Here is an 18,307-nt window from a genome sequence, read left to right as displayed (position 1 = left end):
TAGACTTGTTGCTATGACAAACATGCATCACCGTACTGAACCTTCATTCGTCGATGAACTTCGATAGGTTTCACACCTTCACTACGCAAAAACAGAATAACACAACGGTGTTCTTCCCTGGTGTAAGTCGCAAGTGGGGCGGCCATCTTTATACTGATACTGCGACGGTGTGTGTGCATCTGCACTATGCTGCCACCTACAGGCCATTCTGCACGGTGTTTGTAGCACGCTTACCAACTTACAAGATAACAGCGCGAAATTTCGATTTGTTATTACAAATTTAAGGTTTTCATTTGACTCACCCCCGTATATGTTGGATTACTTACTGAATGTCCCTCGTATATGATACCGTTATGTGCATTCTGGTGTATAGCCAACTGCTGCTGGTGCGGGAACTCGTGTTACGGATAACCCTGCGCATTGCGTAGTCCAGAGAGAGTGACAGTGTTGTCCTGCCATGCTGCAGGGTTCATGCTGTTCTCGTTCTGGGCGTGGAACGTGATCTGCGCGCCCGACGTGTTCTCGTGGAACTTCAGCTTCATGCTGCTGAACATGGGCCAGCTGGTCTACATCATCTACCAGATGCGGCCCGTCAAGTTCGACCCGGAGCTCGAGGAGGCCTACCATACGCTCTTCGAGCCGTTCAAGGTAACCAAAACATGCCAAATCACTCCTCCACATTTAAGATAGTTCTACTTTACGTTATGTTATGTTATCTTAAACAGGGACCTAGAAACGACGGAGAGGCTCCGTCCTCGGGCCAGCTGCAGTGGTCCGCAACCCCACGACGACTACCGCAGTCCACTTCACCCCTCCACCGCCCCACACCGAACCCAGGGTTATCGTGCGGTTTGGCCCCCGGTGGACCCCCAGGGAACGTCTCACACCAGACGAGTGTAACCCCTATGTTTGCGCCGGCCGAAGTGGCCGAGCGGTTAAAGGCGCTGCAGTTTGGAACCGCACGACCGCTACGGTCGCAGGTTCGAATCCTGCCTCGGGCATGGATGTGTGTGACGTCCTTAGGTTAGTCAGGTTTAAGTAGTTCTAAGTTCTAGGGGACTTATGACCACAGCAGTTGAGTCCCATAGTGCTCAGAGCCATTTGAACCAACCCTATGTTTGCGTGGTAGAGTAATGGTGATGCAAGCGTACGTGGAAAACTTGTTTGCGCAGTATTCGCCGACATTGTGTAGCTGAGGCGGAATAAGGTGAACCAGCCCGCACTCGCCGAGGCAGATGAAAAACCGCCTAAAAACCATCCATAGACTGACCGGTTCATCGGACCTCGACAGAAGTCCGCCCGGGAAGACTCGTGCCGGGGACCAGGCGCTCCTTCCCGCCCGGAAAGCCACGGCCAACCGGGCGGGCTAGTCCTACTTTAATTCAGCATGTAATCGTACGTATCTACACGTGCTAACTTGGATGACGAAAGAATCGTGTTGCGGTTGCGCAGTTCCCTGCAGCGGAGTAGTTGTACGCGGACATCTACTCGTACATTCCGAAATCCATCCAGCGGTGTGTGGTGAAGGGTACTCGTGCTATCCCTCCTCCATCCCCCGACCCTTTCACGAATGGAACTCGGGTAGAACGATTGTATGTAAAGCTTCATATGAGCCCCGTATGTTGTGATTTTCTGGTCGTGCTCGTTTATTGTGACGGCTGAGGAAGTGACGTGTGTGGCTCTTCTCAAACGTACCCTCTCGGTACGTCGGCGATCACTCTCCGAATAATGCACAATGCCTCTCTTGTAATGTCCGCCACTAGAGTCTGTTGCGCATTTCAGCGACACTCTCAAACATACCAAGTGCTCTAGTGACCACACGCGCCGCTCATAGTTGGACCTTCTCTACTGCTTTTGTCCGATAAAGGCTCCAGACAGTTGAGCAATACTCAACTCCCTAGACAAGAAGACGAATTAAATGTTCCAGAAATCGAATCTAGAATAACTGCCAACATGAATATGAGAATCCTCGGTGTACCTAAGCAGCTTAAATTACTTAATAAAGGCAAATCCTCCGGTCAATATTGTATACCAGTGAGGTTCCTTTCAGAGTATGCTGATACAATAGCCCATACTTCGCAATCATACGTTACCGCTCTCTCGTCGAATGATCCGTCACTAAAGCCTGCGAAGCTGCATAAGCCACAGCAACACCCCAAAAAGGAAGAGGTGTAACCCTCTGAATTACAGACCAATATCGCTAACCCCGATCTGCAGTAGGATTTTGGAACGTAAGCTGTGTTCAAACGTTGTGAATTATCTCGAAGAAAGCGATTTATTGTCAAATAGCCAGCACGGATTCAGAAAATACCGTTCTTGTGAAACTTCAAAAAATGGTTCAAATGGCTCTGAGCACTATGGGACTCAACTGCTGTGGTCATAAGTCCCCTAGAACTTAGAACTACTTAAACCTAACTAACCTAAGGACATCTTGTGAAACTCAACTAGTTCTTATTCACGAGTGCTATCGACATCGGATGTCAAATTGATGGTATATTTTTAAATTTCCAAACGGCTTTCAGTTTTCGTTTGTACGTCTTAGATCACAGGCTTCTCCGTTGAGAAACATTACACTCGTAGCAACACTATGTATGAAAATCTGGTCAGGCTTGCGACGACTGTTCCAAATAAATTTCATGGCACTTGACTCCACGTTTGCTTGGAAACGATGTAAATATTATTGGCACGGCCACGTAGAAAACAGTTGTTGAGTGTTGGTGTTCCAAAGAAAGATGACGTGGATAGTAAGAGCAGACAATGTCATTGAATAACAGTTGTTTATTGCCTTAAAAGTTTCAAGTTGCCAAGTCCGTCATAAAATGACGTGTATTGTTCATTATGCAAATGGACTGACGTTTGATAGGACGTCTACATCGCAGTCGAGACGGAATAAAATAATCCGGTAAGCATTTGTGCACTTGATGCAAGTGTAGCTCACCTACAGCTAACCGATTGCTTCAAATGAAATACTACTCCCCAACAGATACATTCAGCCACTATACAAAATTGCTTTATATTTCCCGTGCCTTTCGTATCAGTCTTTTTTATCAGCTTATTCCGTGTGGATCAACTTTTCGTATGAATTTTTGGCCTGAAATGGCTCCAATATACTTCGTTACTTCTCTCATCCATTCACTAAGTAGTTACCTATCTCCAAAAGATGTCACGCTACGCCCGTTTTGTTATCCCACATCGTTCTAATTCGGAGAGCAGATGTTGGTAACCGACAAATCAAGTTGGACAGTATGAGAGAAATGTGTGCTCCTTGTAGAAGAAAAAGAAGTAAGTAACAGAGGTTCCCGTTCGATAAGGAATGTCTAAATACCTGTGGCGTATCGTCTGAGGACTCAAGTAGTGGACACAGTCCTTGCAGTGAAGATGATGACTCTATGACGATCTTAGAATCACATGCTTTACCTACGTATTCGATGCTACAGTAACTGTTTGTATTCACAAATGTCTTTGAAAATTATGCACAGGCGTGCAAAACGGAAGGACGAAAGTAACTTTCGCATGATGTCTCGCTGCCAACCAACACAGCTCGAAGAAACTTGGAACTAGGACAGCTACAGTATAGTATAGCATAGGAGGTATGTGAAAGAAATACGGTACGAGATGAACAGAAATGACACATTTATTCACAGACAATAACTACACTGAAGTCAGAAAATTTATGATGGTCCCTTGGATCTTAAGAGGTGAGACTCTGGAACGTGCTCCCGTGCTGGTAAGAAGGCTGGCAATGAATTATATGGCAGGGCTCCCCTTTCCTCTACCGGCGTGGCTCACAACTGACGGGTGGGCGTTGGCGTTGGCGCATGAGGACGTGATGAAACACGTGACTGCCGTGCGTGTGTTATTCTGATTACGATGCAAAGCATGTCCAAAGGAAACAGGCAGTGCGACGGCTACAGCCGTTATGAAATAAATAAATTCGCAGTTGCGAATAAGGACGACCGTTATCTGTAGACGACTGAAAATTTGTGCCGCACCGGGACTCGAATCAATGTCCAAAGGAACTTTGCATCGTAATCAGAATAACACAGGCGCTGCAATATCGTATTTCTCTGCCGATACCGGGCAAGCGACTTTCAAGTACAACGTCTGACCTGAACGGGAATATACGAGGGTCACTCCCAAAGCCCGCATCTCGTGGTCGTGCGGTAGCGTTCTCGCTTCCCACGCCCGGGTTCCCGGGTTCGATTCCCGGCGGGGTCAGGGATTTTCTCTGCCTCGTGATGGCTGGGTGTTGTGTGCTGTCCTTAGGTTAGTTAGGTTTAAGTAGTTCTAAGTTCTAGGGGACTTATGACCACAGCAGTTGAGTCCCATAGTGCTCAGAGCCATTTTGTCACTCCAAAAGAAACGCACACTATTTTTTTTTAAATCCATCTTTTATTCTACATGTTTGAAAGTTTTACAGTGTGTAGATACATACTTTAGGAACAATATTTTCATTTTTCCACATAATTTCCATCCCTCTCAACTGCCGTACGCCATCTTGGAACCAGCGCCTGTATACCCGCACGGTAAAATACTGGACCAGCCTGTTGGAGCCCCTGTTTGGCAGCGTGCACAAGGGAGTCATAATCTTCAAACCTTGTTCCACGAAGAGAGTCTTTCAGTTTCCCAAAGAGATGTTAGTCACATGGAGCCAGGTCAGGACTGTAAGGCGGGTGTTTCAGTGTTGTCCATCAGAGTTTTGTGATCGCTTCCATGGTTTTTTGACTGACGTGCGGCCGTACATTGTCGTGCAACAGCAAAACATCCTCCTTTTGCCGATGTGATCGAACACGACTCAGTCGAGCTTGAAGTTTCATCAGTGTCGTCACATATGGATCAGAATTTTTGGTGGTTCCACTTGGCACGATGTCCACAAGCAAGAGTCCTTCGGAATCGAAAAACACCGTAGCCATAACTTTTCCAGCAGGAGGTGTGGTTTTGAATTTTTTTTATTGGGTGATATTGCATGATGCCACTCCATTGATTGCCTCTTCGTCTCTGGTGAAAAATGACGGAGCCATGTTTCATCACTTGTCACAATTCTTCCAAGAAATTCATCTTCACCATTCTCGTACTGTTCCAAAAGTTCGCTGCATACCGTTTTTCTTGTTTCTTTGTGAGCCACTGTCAACATCCTGGGAATCCACCTGGCACGAACATTTTTTAACGCCAACACTTCCAGTATTCTGCAAACACTTCCTTCCCCTATCCCAACGTAGCGTGACAACTCGTTCACTGTGGTGCGTCTGTCAGCAGTCACCAATTCGTTAACTCTCTGCGTATTGTCTGGAGTGTGTGCAGTACGAGGCCTGCCGCTGCGAGGACAATCCTCAATATTGCCGTGCCCGCTTTCATCACGTAACCTGCTTGCCCACCGACTAACTGTACTGAAATCGACAGCAGCATCTCCATACACCTTTTTCAACCTCTTGTGGATGTTTCCCACTGTCTCGTTTCCACAGCACAGGAATTCTATGACAGTACGTTGCTTCTGACGAACGTCAAGTGTAGCAGCCATCTTGAAGACATGCTGTGACGGTGCCACTCACGGGAACAAGTTGAACTAAGTTTGAAAACAAGCGGGAAGGATGTATCTACACACTGTAAGACTTTCACACATGCAGAATGAAAACCGTATTTTTACAAACATAGTGTGCATTTCTTTTGGAGTGACTCTCATACATAATGGATGTACGACTATAGGTCGTAAATGCGTGGTTGATGACATATGGAAGTTTGGGTGTGGCCGTGGCTATCCAGGTGGCTTGTTGACGTTTACCGTGAAGCCTGTGGTACGACGCCTGTACGCTATGGGCAGCGTCAGCGAGAGATCCCGGCAGTGACTTGATGGGACCTGGGGTTTGGTATCGCGGTGGTGCACTGTTGTGTTTTGGGGCTTTTCTGCTGCGAGGGCATGTATAGGTTCTTGTTACTGGCCATTGAAATTCAGATGTGTCTATGGCGTGACGGAGGAAATGTGTGATGCTCGCCGCTGTTGCATGTGAAAACGCTTCGTCTGCCTCGTGTCTGTGCAGGAAATTAGCTGATACGACGGGGACGTCTTGCTCTCACGCGTTGTTGAATATATTTCGGAATTACTGAATGGTGAAGATATCCCACGTGTAAACCAAATGAACCTATTTGCGCCATACCAAGGTACTGTTTTATTCTGCTTAAATCTGTGTCAGTTATATGTGCATTTATATGCCCTTCTTTAGTTGCAGAAATTATAGAAGTGTGTAAACAGAGAGCTATGTGGAAAGGATGTAAAGTTGATACCCATCCAATAAGTGAATACACTCTCTGTATTACTAAAGGTGCCTTTCGATACCAGCACCTACCTTGGGTAATAAGTGTTATTCGGAGGTTGTCATGATACTGTAAGTAATTATTATACACAAAATTGTTTATTCTGAAAATACTAAATTGGAGATGTAAGGTCGGTTGTGTGCCGCTGTAAATTGCTATTGTCTCCTCTGTGTGGCAGCCTAGCATTGTCAGTGGCTTCAATCATTATTGCTGTCATATTTCGAGTTTTGTATTCGCGGGTATGCTTAAGCTGACACGGTTGAGTTGTAAGACCTATAAACAGGCGAGTCAAACTGAGTATTCTATGAGCTCAAGACTATATTCTATTACGTGGTATCTTAGTTTGTTATAGGTTAGAAGTATTTTACGTGTTATTAATATTCTGCTGTTTGCTTTGTCTAAAGAGGAGCTGCTTCTGTGAAGTAGTCTTTTATATTTTATTAATGTGTTACGCGTTGTGCCTTTTCATGTTAATTGTTTTTTTAAGAAGCTACAAACGACTCCGTGTATGTTGCAGGTAGCTGAAACTGACGTGTTCACGAGGGTCGCGTCCTCACGGGGTTGATAGTGGGCCTTTTTACTACGGCACATCCGGCTATCCTCCTTCAGTACATTTTTCTCGCTTATATTGTTACTACGTTTGTCGAGTGGAATTAGGGCTTACTGTAATCACCTTATATGTTGAAGTTAAATATCTCCCTTGCCAGGGCGCGAACCTTCGTGGATATAGTCGTATTCTCATCTGTGAAGATTGATAGTGTTAATCATTTCTTCTCGTCACATGTATGATTATTTATTTTGTTATATTTAATGCAGTGAGCAATTTGCAAGGGGGGATGGGGGGATTCCCCGCCCCCACCCCCCTCAGCATCAGACCATCCCCTTCTCTGGTTTTAGTTTATGTGTCCCAACCTGGGATGTTTATTTCCCACGCACTGGAGTAAAACTTTACATATACACTCCTGGAAATTGAAATAAGAACACCGTGAATTCATTGTCCCAGGAAGGGGAAACTTTATTGACACATTCCTGGGGTCAGATACATCACATGATCACACTGACAGAACCACAGGCACATAGACACAGGCAACAGAGCATGCACAATGTCGGCACTAGTACAGTGTATATCCACCTTTCGCAGCAATGCAGGCTGCTATTCTCCCATGGAGACGATCGTAGAGATGCTGGATGTAGTCCCGTGGAACGGCTTCCCATGCCATTTCCACCTGGCGCCTCAGTTGGACCAGCGTTCGTGCTGGACGTACAGACCGCGTGAGACGACGCTTCATCCAGTCCCAAACATGCTCAATGGGGGACAGATCCGGAGATCTTGCTGGCCAGGGTATTTGACTTACACCTTCTAGAGCACGTTGGGTGGCACGGGATACATGCGGACGTGCATTGTCCTGTTGGAACAGCAAGTTCCCTTGCCGGTCTAGGAATGGTAGAACGATGGGTTCGATGACGGTTTGGATGGACCGTGCACTATTCAGTGTCCTCTCGACGATCACCAGTGGTGTACGGCCAGTGTAGGAGATCACTCCCCACACCATGATGCCGGGTGTTGGCCCTGTGTGCCTTGGTCGAATGCAGTCCTGATTGTGGCGCTCACCTGCACGGCGCCAAACACGCATACCACCATCATTGGCACCAAGGCAGAAGCGACTCTCATCGCTGAAGACGACACGTCTCCATTCGTCCCTCCATTCACGCCTGTCGCGACACCACTGGAGGCGGGCTGCACGATGTTGGGGCGTGAGTGGAAGACGGCCTAACGGTGTGCGGGACCGTAGCCCAGCTTCATGGAGACGGTTGCGAATGGTCCTCGCCGATACCCCAGGAGCAACGTCCCTAATTTGCTGGGAAATGGCGGTGCGGTCCCCTACGGCACTGCGTAGGATCCTACGGTCTTGGCGTGCATCCGTGCGTCGCTGCGGTCCGGTCCCAGGTCGACGGGCACGTGCACCTTCCGCCGACCACTGGCGACAACATCGATGTACTGTGGAGACCTCACGCCCCACGTGTTGAGCAATTCGGCGGTACGTCCACCCGGCCTCCCGCATGCCCACTATATGCCCTCGCTCAAAGTCCGTCAACTGCACATACGGTTCACGCCCACGCTGTCGCGGCATGCTACCAGTGTTAAAGACTGCGATGGAGCTCCGTATGCCACGGCAAACTGGCTGACACTGACGGCGGCGGTGCACAAATGCTGCGCAGCTAGCGCCATTCGACGGCCAACACCGCGGTTCCTGGTGTGTCCGCTGTGCCGTGCGTGTGATCATTGCTTGTACAGCCCTCTCGCAGTGTCCGGAGCAAGTATGGTGGGTCTGACACACCGGTGTCAATGTGTTCTTCTTTCAGTTTCCAGGAGTGTAATTTAAATTTGTGGAGTCGAACACTGAAAGTTTTTAATACAGGCTTACTATTAATACTATTAATATGTTTGCCTATTAATTTTGAAAAAGTGTTATGTAGTATTTAAGCATTTCAGAACATTTAGAACTAAATCATCATTCTCATATTGTCATTGTTACTTTCGTCTAAGGTGCGTCATCCGTTTACTTGCGAGCTTGCGAGGGACGCACATAGTGTGGCAGTCACACCTCAGCAGTCGTACCGCTGAGCTGGGAGAGCTGGGGGCTGAAATTCCCACCCCGGGCCCTGACACGGGGTGGTGACCGGCCCGGCACCTCTGCGAACATTTACGGCTAGGCCACCTTTAGGCAACTGTATGGCGCGCGGACTAACGCGCCTGGGACGAACGCACAAAGTAGTGCGAAGTGAGCAACGGTATCGGTCAGACGGGATCGGACAGTCTGACTTCGCTAGCCGCGAACCACGTGGGTGGAGCTTAACACAGGCTCCCCAGCATCGCGTATTCCAAATTAATTGGTGCCGTTCGTTCGTTGCCTCGTGTCCGCCAAACACACGGCGATCTTCACACGTCCCCGCTTCAGTAGCTTCATTAGTGAGTTGAGTGCGTCCGGGCCTGTAAGAACTACGGAATTTCAGGATGTCATTCAAACAAAGCATAATTTCTGATTTCCTTAAGAGCAGTGCATTACCTGATACGTGTACGAACTCTGACAGTCAGGATACTAACAGTGGTACTAAAAGAGTTAAAAACGACAGTGAATGTAAAAAAGAAAACGGTAATGATGGTGCTAATACAGGGGAAGAGACTGAATCTCAGGTGACTGAAAACTGTGACACGTCTCAAGGTAGGAATGGGAGTAACAGTAGTCTTGAGATTATAGTAGGAAATTGTGTTACCTTATCACGTTTTCAAAACTGGCGAAAGGCTAAGCCGTGGCTGTCCGTAAATGACAAAAACTTAGTAATATGCACAGTGTGGTCACAAGTTCGTGTACTTAAGATGGAAAGCAGTGAACGTGTGCATATCGATAACGCGTTTTTAGCTGGTGTTTCTGCTAATAACGCCAGAAAACGAAATGATAATATCGGGGATCATGCAAAGTGCAAATCACACATGAAGTGCGTACAAATCATGAGTATAAAAGAAATGAAAAGTTTAGAAAAATGCGTGGGTTAAAGTGAAAAGTTGTGGGGAAAGCAGCACCAAGAAAAAGTAATCGCAACTGCTTCGTTGTTCAGATCTGCATGTGTAATAGCTAAACAGAAATTATCATTCAAATCGTATCCTGCAGTAATCGAACTACAAAAGCTTAATGGTTTATCAGTCGGTAATATGATTCATTCTGACCATGCATGCCGAAATATCATTATGTTTGTAGGAGAAGAAATGAAAAAGTATCTTGCTCACTTCCTTGTAGAATTGGGTACAAACTTTAGTATCATGATGGATGAAAGTACAACGGTTTCCAATAAAACTTGTTTAATAATATATTTACGTTTGTCCTTTGAGGGAGTTGCTTGCAATTATTTTTTTGACATTGTTGAATTAGAAAGGGGGACAGGAGAATGCATTTTCAGCACACTGTTAGCACCTCTTGAAAAGTATGGCATTACAAATGATGTACTAAAAAATCACCTTGTAGGTATCGCAACAGATGGTGCCTCAACAATGCTTGTACCTTACAAAGGCGTAGCCGCTCTACTGCTTATTCATTTACGTAAGGATTTGTATGAACCACAAAATGGAATTAGCTGTCCACGATGTTATGAATGATGTAGCAGATGTATACCATATTCAAGTTTTTTCAGATTCCTTATATTCTGTGTTTTCTCGAAGTCCCAAAAATCAGGGACTACTACAAGGTGGTTTAAAAACAAGAATTATCCTCGCAGCTATTAAAACTAGGCCGTATTTTTCGCGTACGTTGGGTTGCTTCCTCATTTAATATTGTTCGAGCTCTTCTTGAAAGTCACAGTTCTCTTGTCCATCTTTTTGAAAAACTGAGACATGATGGTTCCAGATCAACTCAGGAGAAATCTAAATTTCAAGGTTTACTGCAACATATCACAAAGTGGTTGCTTGTAATGGAGTTAGTTATGCTTCATGAGGCCCTAGAAGTTCTACAAGTATTATCACTCTTAATGCGAAACAGAAATTCTTCAGTCCTTAAAGCAAAACAGGAAATTGACGTGGCTATAAGAACTCTTGAAACACTGAAAACAAATGACTCGCCACGAATTAGGATGATAGTACAAGAGTTGGAGGAAAAGCGCACATTCAAAGGGGTATTAATTAAAGAACCATCTTGTGATGAATATAACAAATGGTTCAAATGGCTCTGAGCACTATGGGAGTTAACTTCTAAGGGCATCAGTCCCCTAGAACTTAGAACTACTTAAACCTAACTAACCTAAGAACATCACACACATCCATGCCCAAGGCAGGATTCGAACCTGCGACCGTAGCGGCCGCGCGGTTCCAGACTGTAGCGGATGAATATAACAGATTTCAGACATTTCAGAAGAATTTTTTTTTTCAGTCTTTGGTAGACAATATAAAAAACCACTTTGAGGACCTAGATTTCTTTTCGGATGTAGCCGTATTAAATTCAAATACATGGCCTTCAGATGATTATGAACGTGTGTTTTATGGTGACATGTCAATTTCTCGCTTGTGTAATAAGGTGGATTTTAAATTACGCGAAAGCACGTGTGCGTCACTAGTTAAAGATTTTCGAATCTGTAAAGAAAATCCTCAACACATGCTCAATTCTGTGAAGGAACTTGTGAAAGTAGTCGAAGTTATACCTATATCTACGGCTGAAAGTGAACGCGGATTTAGTGCCAAGAATTTAACACTGACTGATCACAGAAATCACTTACAAATTCCGACGCTTTCAAATCTACTTTTCATTTCAATAAATGGACCTCCGCTGCATTGCTTCGATGCAGAAAAATTTGCGGCAAGGTGGATCAAGTCTCAGCACCATAGCGCCCTTGACAAACCAATAGGCAAACCCTCGAATTTTCAGGAGCAGTCTCATTCATCTCGTCTCTTCAACTAAACTCTAAGTTAAAATTGACAATTATATACTGTAGTACTAGCTGAACCGGCCACACTTTGCTGTGGCTTTGTCATACTACGACGATTTAACAAATTAACATTCACTTATAATTTCTGGGTGTTAAAATTAAGCACAAAACAACACAAAAATTTTAATTTTACATTTTATTCATCTCATATTTTAGTATATTTGAGTATCGTATATTACATGAATCATTTACAAAGTTGTTAATTAACAACAAATGAAGATTTATTAATTTTACAAATGAGGTAAATAAACTCGGCATTGCCCGGATGTTGCTACCTTCCCCTTATGTCCATCTCCTTCTTTTCCCACTCCCCATCTTCTCCTGCCTTTCTCTCTGTCCATCTGCTTCTCTCCTCTATCACCTCCTATCCCCTCCATGACTCTCCCCTTCGCTAAGGTCAATTTCTCTCCCCCTCTGTCTCCTCCTCCCCTATCTTTCTGTCCCTGTGACATCCAACATTTACATATTGAACGCAGTAATTTGCGTCTACAGTTGCCATAAGGACTATGATGAATGCTTTTTTTTTTTTTTTTTTTTTTTTTTTTTTTTTTTGTATTCACTTCCAGCATTCGGAGGACACATAATTTGCACATGTTTGCCCTATATGGCTCCTACGCACTGGGGGAAATCCCACTTCGAAATTTCTGGCATCTGAAGGGATCTGAAAAGTAAAACATACTCATTAGTTTCCCTACTTTTTCAGACTGATGACACAGAGGATACAATATCAAATGATGACGGCGATGTAGCTCCTGAAGAACATGTACCTCCCACATATGTCAAGTACATATTTTCAAATGTTCTTTTTAAAGCGGCCTGGGGGGAGTATGAACAGCAATTCCGAACATCGAAACACTGGTTGCAAAACCTAGCTGTGTCTTGTCCTTTGGTTTTCATTTTCGTTGTTAGCTGCATGTGCAAGTACCAAGTAGGCCGCCGCTGCGATCACTTTTATCATCCATTACACTGCAAGACCGACACACGTGTGACACAAATTCTGTTGCTTTGGTATAAATTAACCTGCCGCATGCAACATACGCCGTAAGGTGTTGCCTGTTGTAGCACGCTACAAGACGACGCACGCCACATTTCCGTAGCATGCCACAATGTTGCAGGACGTCGCCCCAGCGTAAACGAGGCTTTAGAGCCAGGTCTGTATTGTATGGTGGATGAGATGTGTTCCGTACGAAACTAAAACCTGCAATCAGATCCAAACGTCGTGGGAAACTGTGAAGAGGTGTCATCCTGCAGCAAGATAACGCTCGCTCACATTCTGCCAAATGGACAGCCGACGCAATGAAGGAGATGAGATTCGAGGTTCTAGAACATACAGTCCAGACCTGGCTCCAAGCGATTTTCACATGTTTGGATCCTTAACAGAAGCACTACAAGAAAGAAGATTTGAAAGTGATGCAGACTTCATTGCTGCGGTGCAAAATTGGTTACAGGTGCAACCGAAAAACGTATTTTCTGATGAAATAAAAAAAAACCTCGTAAAACGTCAGGAAAACTGCATTGAAGTCCAGGGAGGTTACGTAGAAAAATAACGCATGTTTCAGTTTTCTATCATCAGAATAAGTACAGCTTTTCACAAGTGTGTCTTTACTTTTTGAATTCCCCTCGTCTAGCTGTATGTAGATGATTTTGTAAACAAGCTTTACCTATAATGTACTGTTAAAGATATAACAAGGGATGGCTTTTCTGATAGTGCATACGGGTGAATAGTGAGTGTCAGTATAATGTAAGTGTTAGCGAATTGGGATGTTATATTCTCCTCTTGTGGAAACAAATTTAAGTGATTTTATTCCTTTTTTAAGTAGCCTTTAGATGCGTACATTTTGCCACCATGTTTGGTGTTTTTATGGGCTCCACTTTAATTAAAATTACAATAAAAGTAAATTTGGCAACGGAGGGTTTCGTGTATTTATTAGTTGCCGAGTGGATCCTAAGTTAAGTGCAGGAACATCTTCAAAGTAACTTTAATATGTTACAAAACACGTAAATTTATACGCAGCAGACTTTTAAGCCAGGACAGACGGAGCCTGTAAATCCCATTCTGAAAAGATAAGATCACTTTAGTTGTAAGTTCTTTTTTATAGGCAGGACTGGTTTCGCAACATTTTAGCAATGAAATCATGTCATGTTCCTATCGAGAAAAAGGAATGGTATGACCGAGGATTCATTGGCAGCAGTTTTCCCCTAGTTTGTGGACTTCAGACGTAAAATAACATAGAGGCTCACGGTATCATGCTATGTCTGACGTCCGCTACCTAGCGAAAGGTTTATGACGGTGGGCCATGGGTCTTCCCGCTCTCTTTTCTCGATCGGAACATGATTTTATTACACATGATTATGCACCTAAATGCTGCGAAATTGGTCATGCCTGTAAATAAAGAGTTACAGCTAAAGCGATCTTATCTTTATACAACATAAATCTGTGGAACTAAAAATATTTACATGTGCTGCACAAAAGACAATCTCAAGTCTGACAAGAACAAAAACATTAGAAAATTCCGGAAGCTGCTTATGCGCACTCCTCATTGTTATTCTAATATTGGTCACTAGATTGAAACACGGGAACATTATGCGTCGCTAGGTACGCTATCGTCAAGGTTCAACATTTTCGCCTACAATATCGTAATATTTTCAGTATTGTACCTCACCCTTTGCGAGTTCCACTAGTATAAATGAGCATTGAGGGTGAACATGTTGACTAAATGTCTCCTACCGCAGATACAACTGGGGCACGAACACACAGCCGCACTCAACTTTTCGACAGAATGCAGCGTAGCCGTCTTTCGAGACAGTGTTGTTACTTCACAAGCAGTTCGACTACACAAGATTATCCGGTATGTGAGGCGTACCGGTTTTACGTGGGATAGCCTGTACCTGCAGCATTTTACACAGTTGATCTTTCGCGTAGTCCCTGCCGGCTACAAGCTTTTAGTGGAAACAAAACTCGTAATCTGCAACACACCTTGTAGCTAATGTTTTTGTTCAAATAACGGTAACTGCAACCCCATTGCAATACCTGAAAGAATTCTGTGTGTGGGGTTTGGGCCCGTGCCATAGATTTTTCGTGAAACTTTCAGGTGAAATCGTAACAAGTGTTTCTTGTTAATTTGTAATTTAATTACGATTATCCTTAATACAGAGCTATTCAGAAAGAAGGGGCAGATTTCAAACATTGCTTCCAAACTACGAAAGACAGAAACACAATTCCAACATTTCTGGAAATAGAAAAGTTTAAATTTTTATGCGTTCAATGTGAACACCATGTGTTTCTAGACATATATCAAACCGGTGGCTCATTTCATGCCACACGCGAAGCAACTGGTCTCTCGTCGAATTCACAGCCTCAACAATGCGATGTCACACACTTTCAAGAGGACCAGGCATTGGGGGGTAAAAGCGCGGTCTTTTACACAACCCCACAGATAAAAGTCACAAGAATGAGATTTTCACTCTGCAGCGGAGTGTGCGCTGGTGTGAAACTTCCTGGCAGATTAAAACTGTGTGCCGGACCGAGACTCCGCTGCAGAGTGAAAATCTCTTTCTGGAAACATCCCCCAGGCTGTGGCTAAGCCATGTCTCCGCACTATCCTTTCTTTCAGGAGTGCTAGTTCTGCAGGTTCACAGAAGAGCTTCTGTAAAGTTTGGAAGGTAGGAGGCAAGGTACTGGCAAAAGTAAAGCTGTGAGGACGAAGCGTGAGTCGTGCTTGGGTAGCTCAGTTGATAGAGCAGTTGGCTGCGAAAGGCAAAGGTCCTGAGTTCGAGTCTCGGTCCGGCACACAGTTTTAGTCTGCCAGGAAGTTTCAAAAGGCACAAGGTCTGAGATCTGGAGGTGTGGGAGGCCATCTTCTGCTCCTCCTCTTCCAATCCGACGTCCTGGAATAGTGTCATTTAGAAAAATGAGGCGAGATACCATCTTGTATGAACATCAAGTCATCTCAATCGTCTTCAAGTTGAGTAAATAACCAGTTTTGAAGTATGTTTAGATAGGTTAGTCCTGTCATATTGTTCTCCATGAGGAAGAAAGCGACAACCCCAATACGGCCGTGATTGGAACGCGTACCCGGATTGTCCACATTTTAAACTGTTGTCTATCTGAAATTTTTTCCTTCTTTTTGAGTATCTCTGTACAGTGTTTACAGGTCACGTAGCCGTTTGGATTGTCGCTGGCCGCCGTTATAAGCCCGGCGGGCCAGTCACGTTATCGCTCTGCGCCCTTTCTTCATTTCCTTTGCGACGTTGCTGTAACTCTCGCATTAACTCGGTAATTACTTTTTAGGCTTCTTGAATTTCTTTTGTGACGAGCTTTACTCTGACAACCGTTTAAAAAATTCCGAGCATATTTACGGCTCACATGACGCGAAATCCTTAATTACACTGACGGAAAAAAATCGCAAAACCCAAAAGTAATTACTGTAGAATAATGAAAATTATTGCGTTGACGTCTCTAGGTAATATACAAAAATGATTAACATCTTCAAATTTTGTAGCTTGTTGTCCTCAGTTGCATGTAACATTACGGTATGTTCATAATTTTTACTTTTGGACCGTCTAACTGCAACTGAATGAAACACAGTTTTCGTGATATTCGCGTCACCTTTATTCTTTGCAAGGCATCTTCAGTGGCTTGGAATATGTACATATTTTTACTATTTAATTTACGTATATAATACTTTTTGCGTGTGTATGAAATCGTATTTGTTTTGCTACGATTTCTTTGTTGTGCGTGCTTGCTTCTGTGTGTGTGTGTGTGTGTGTGTGTGTGTGTGTGTGTGTGTGTGATCAGAAGGCAGGAGGAGAGAGAGAGAGAGAGAGAGTGAGGGGGGGGGGGGACAGAGAGAGGAAGATATGTATTTATTGTAATGTGACTGCATGTGCAAGTGGGATGATTTTTATCTTTTCATTTATTTTATTAAGTGTAGTAGGGAGTCTGTACTGATGTGTGTTTGCTCATTTATCAGTTGTTTGTCTTCAGCAATGGCTTCCTGGATGTGGAAGTTTTTTTGCATTTGTATAAGATATTTGTCATTGTTGTTTATTCTGATTATTTTCATATCTTTTTCAATGTTTGTAGGATGGTGGTTACGGCATTTCAAGTGCTATGCAAACGCGGAATGGCTTGTTTTATTATTCCAACACCTGATGTGTTTTTTGTAACGTGCATTAAAATTCCTACATATCATGCCTATCTATATTGAATCACAAGTTTCACATTCTTGATCCTCGGAATTTATCCCTCACACACACACACACATACACACATACATTCACACTCAAACAAATCACAGATATCCGAAAGATTACACTGGAAAGTTGGCAGTAACTTCGATGTTTGGCAATAACATATGAGAGTCGGCAACACAAACCAAAACATAGTTCCTAGTGCTGTGAAGTTTGGAAAACAAAAATCGAAATGGTAATTATAAGAAGAAGAATAGTGGCAAAAATGGAACAAAATCACAACACGTCTTGATCGCAACATTTTATGTTTATTGGAGTGATCGGTTTCGATTCTATTTAAGAACCATCTTCAGACTCCAGAACGGTGGGTGGACTCCGTGGTGCAAGTTGTGCCGACCCTCGACGCTGGAATAACTGATCAGTGTTTTCAAAAATTTTATCATCCAAGGAACCTGCAAGTAGAATTTAAAATATTAGTACATCATAGAAAAACTAACCACTAGAACCCTTTATAACCTATATATACATGGTTCCAAAACGTAAACTAATTAGTAAAAATATGTACATATTCCAGGCCACTGAGGGTGCACAGAAAAGATTAAAGGCAAAACGCACACGACACGGAAACTGTGTTTCATTCAATTGTAGTTAGACCATTTAAAATTATCATACTGTAACAAGTGATTAATATTGCGACATCACAGGTTAATACAAGTGCAAGATAAACCATTGCGAATGTGAAATGCTGATACATTAACAAGCTTTGTCACCCCCAGAATGTTGAGTGCAAGCAAACGTGGATGCATGTGCCGGATGGTAGATTATGGGATGCAGTTCCGTGCCAGTTGCACTTCGTCAGTCAACACAGCGATGGTTAATGCTGTTTGTAGATGACGCTGGAGTTGTCGTCTGTCGGGACCCCTTATGTGCTCGACTGGAAAGAGATGTGGTGATTGAGCAGGCGAAGGCATCATGTTGACACTCTGTAGAGCGTTACCCTGTTGGAAAACACGTCCTGGGATACTGTTCATGAATGGCAGTACAACCGGTGGTATCACCAGACTGACGTACAAATTTGCAGTCAGGGTGCGAGGGACAACCACGTGAGCGCTTCTGACCCATACTTGGTCATCACTGACACCGATTCGTAACCAGCTTTCGTCAGAAGACGTAACAGACCTCCATTCTTCCGTCCAGAGAGCTGTTGCTTGACACCTCTAAGTCGGAAATGGTGGTAGTTTGGGGTGAGTGGAATGCATGCTGCAGGGGCTCTGGCTCGGAGCTGGCCATGAAATAACCGATTCGTAACAGTTCTTTGTGTCACTGTGATGCT

At 44.1% G+C, this 18,307-nt stretch overlaps 1 protein-coding gene across 1 annotated transcript in view; it reads left to right on the top strand.

Annotated features, from left to right (window-relative positions):
• LOC124712446 (popeye domain-containing protein 3-like) overlaps window positions 1–18,307 on the top strand; it is a 250,260-nt gene that overhangs the window by 157,753 nt on the left and 74,200 nt on the right. The window contains exon 4 of the mRNA XM_047242741.1: window positions 467–648. Within this exon, the coding sequence (XP_047098697.1) occupies window positions 467–648 (182 nt within the window). The remainder of the gene's footprint in view (window positions 1–466; window positions 649–18,307) is intronic.

The sequence above is a fragment of the Schistocerca piceifrons genome, chromosome 8, assembly GCF_021461385.2.
Source record: "Schistocerca piceifrons isolate TAMUIC-IGC-003096 chromosome 8, iqSchPice1.1, whole genome shotgun sequence".
In the NCBI taxonomy this organism is placed as follows: Eukaryota; Metazoa; Arthropoda; class Insecta; order Orthoptera; family Acrididae; genus Schistocerca; species Schistocerca piceifrons.
The sequence above is the reverse complement of the archived record's forward strand: the minus strand, read 5'-3'. Positions and strand labels throughout refer to the sequence as shown.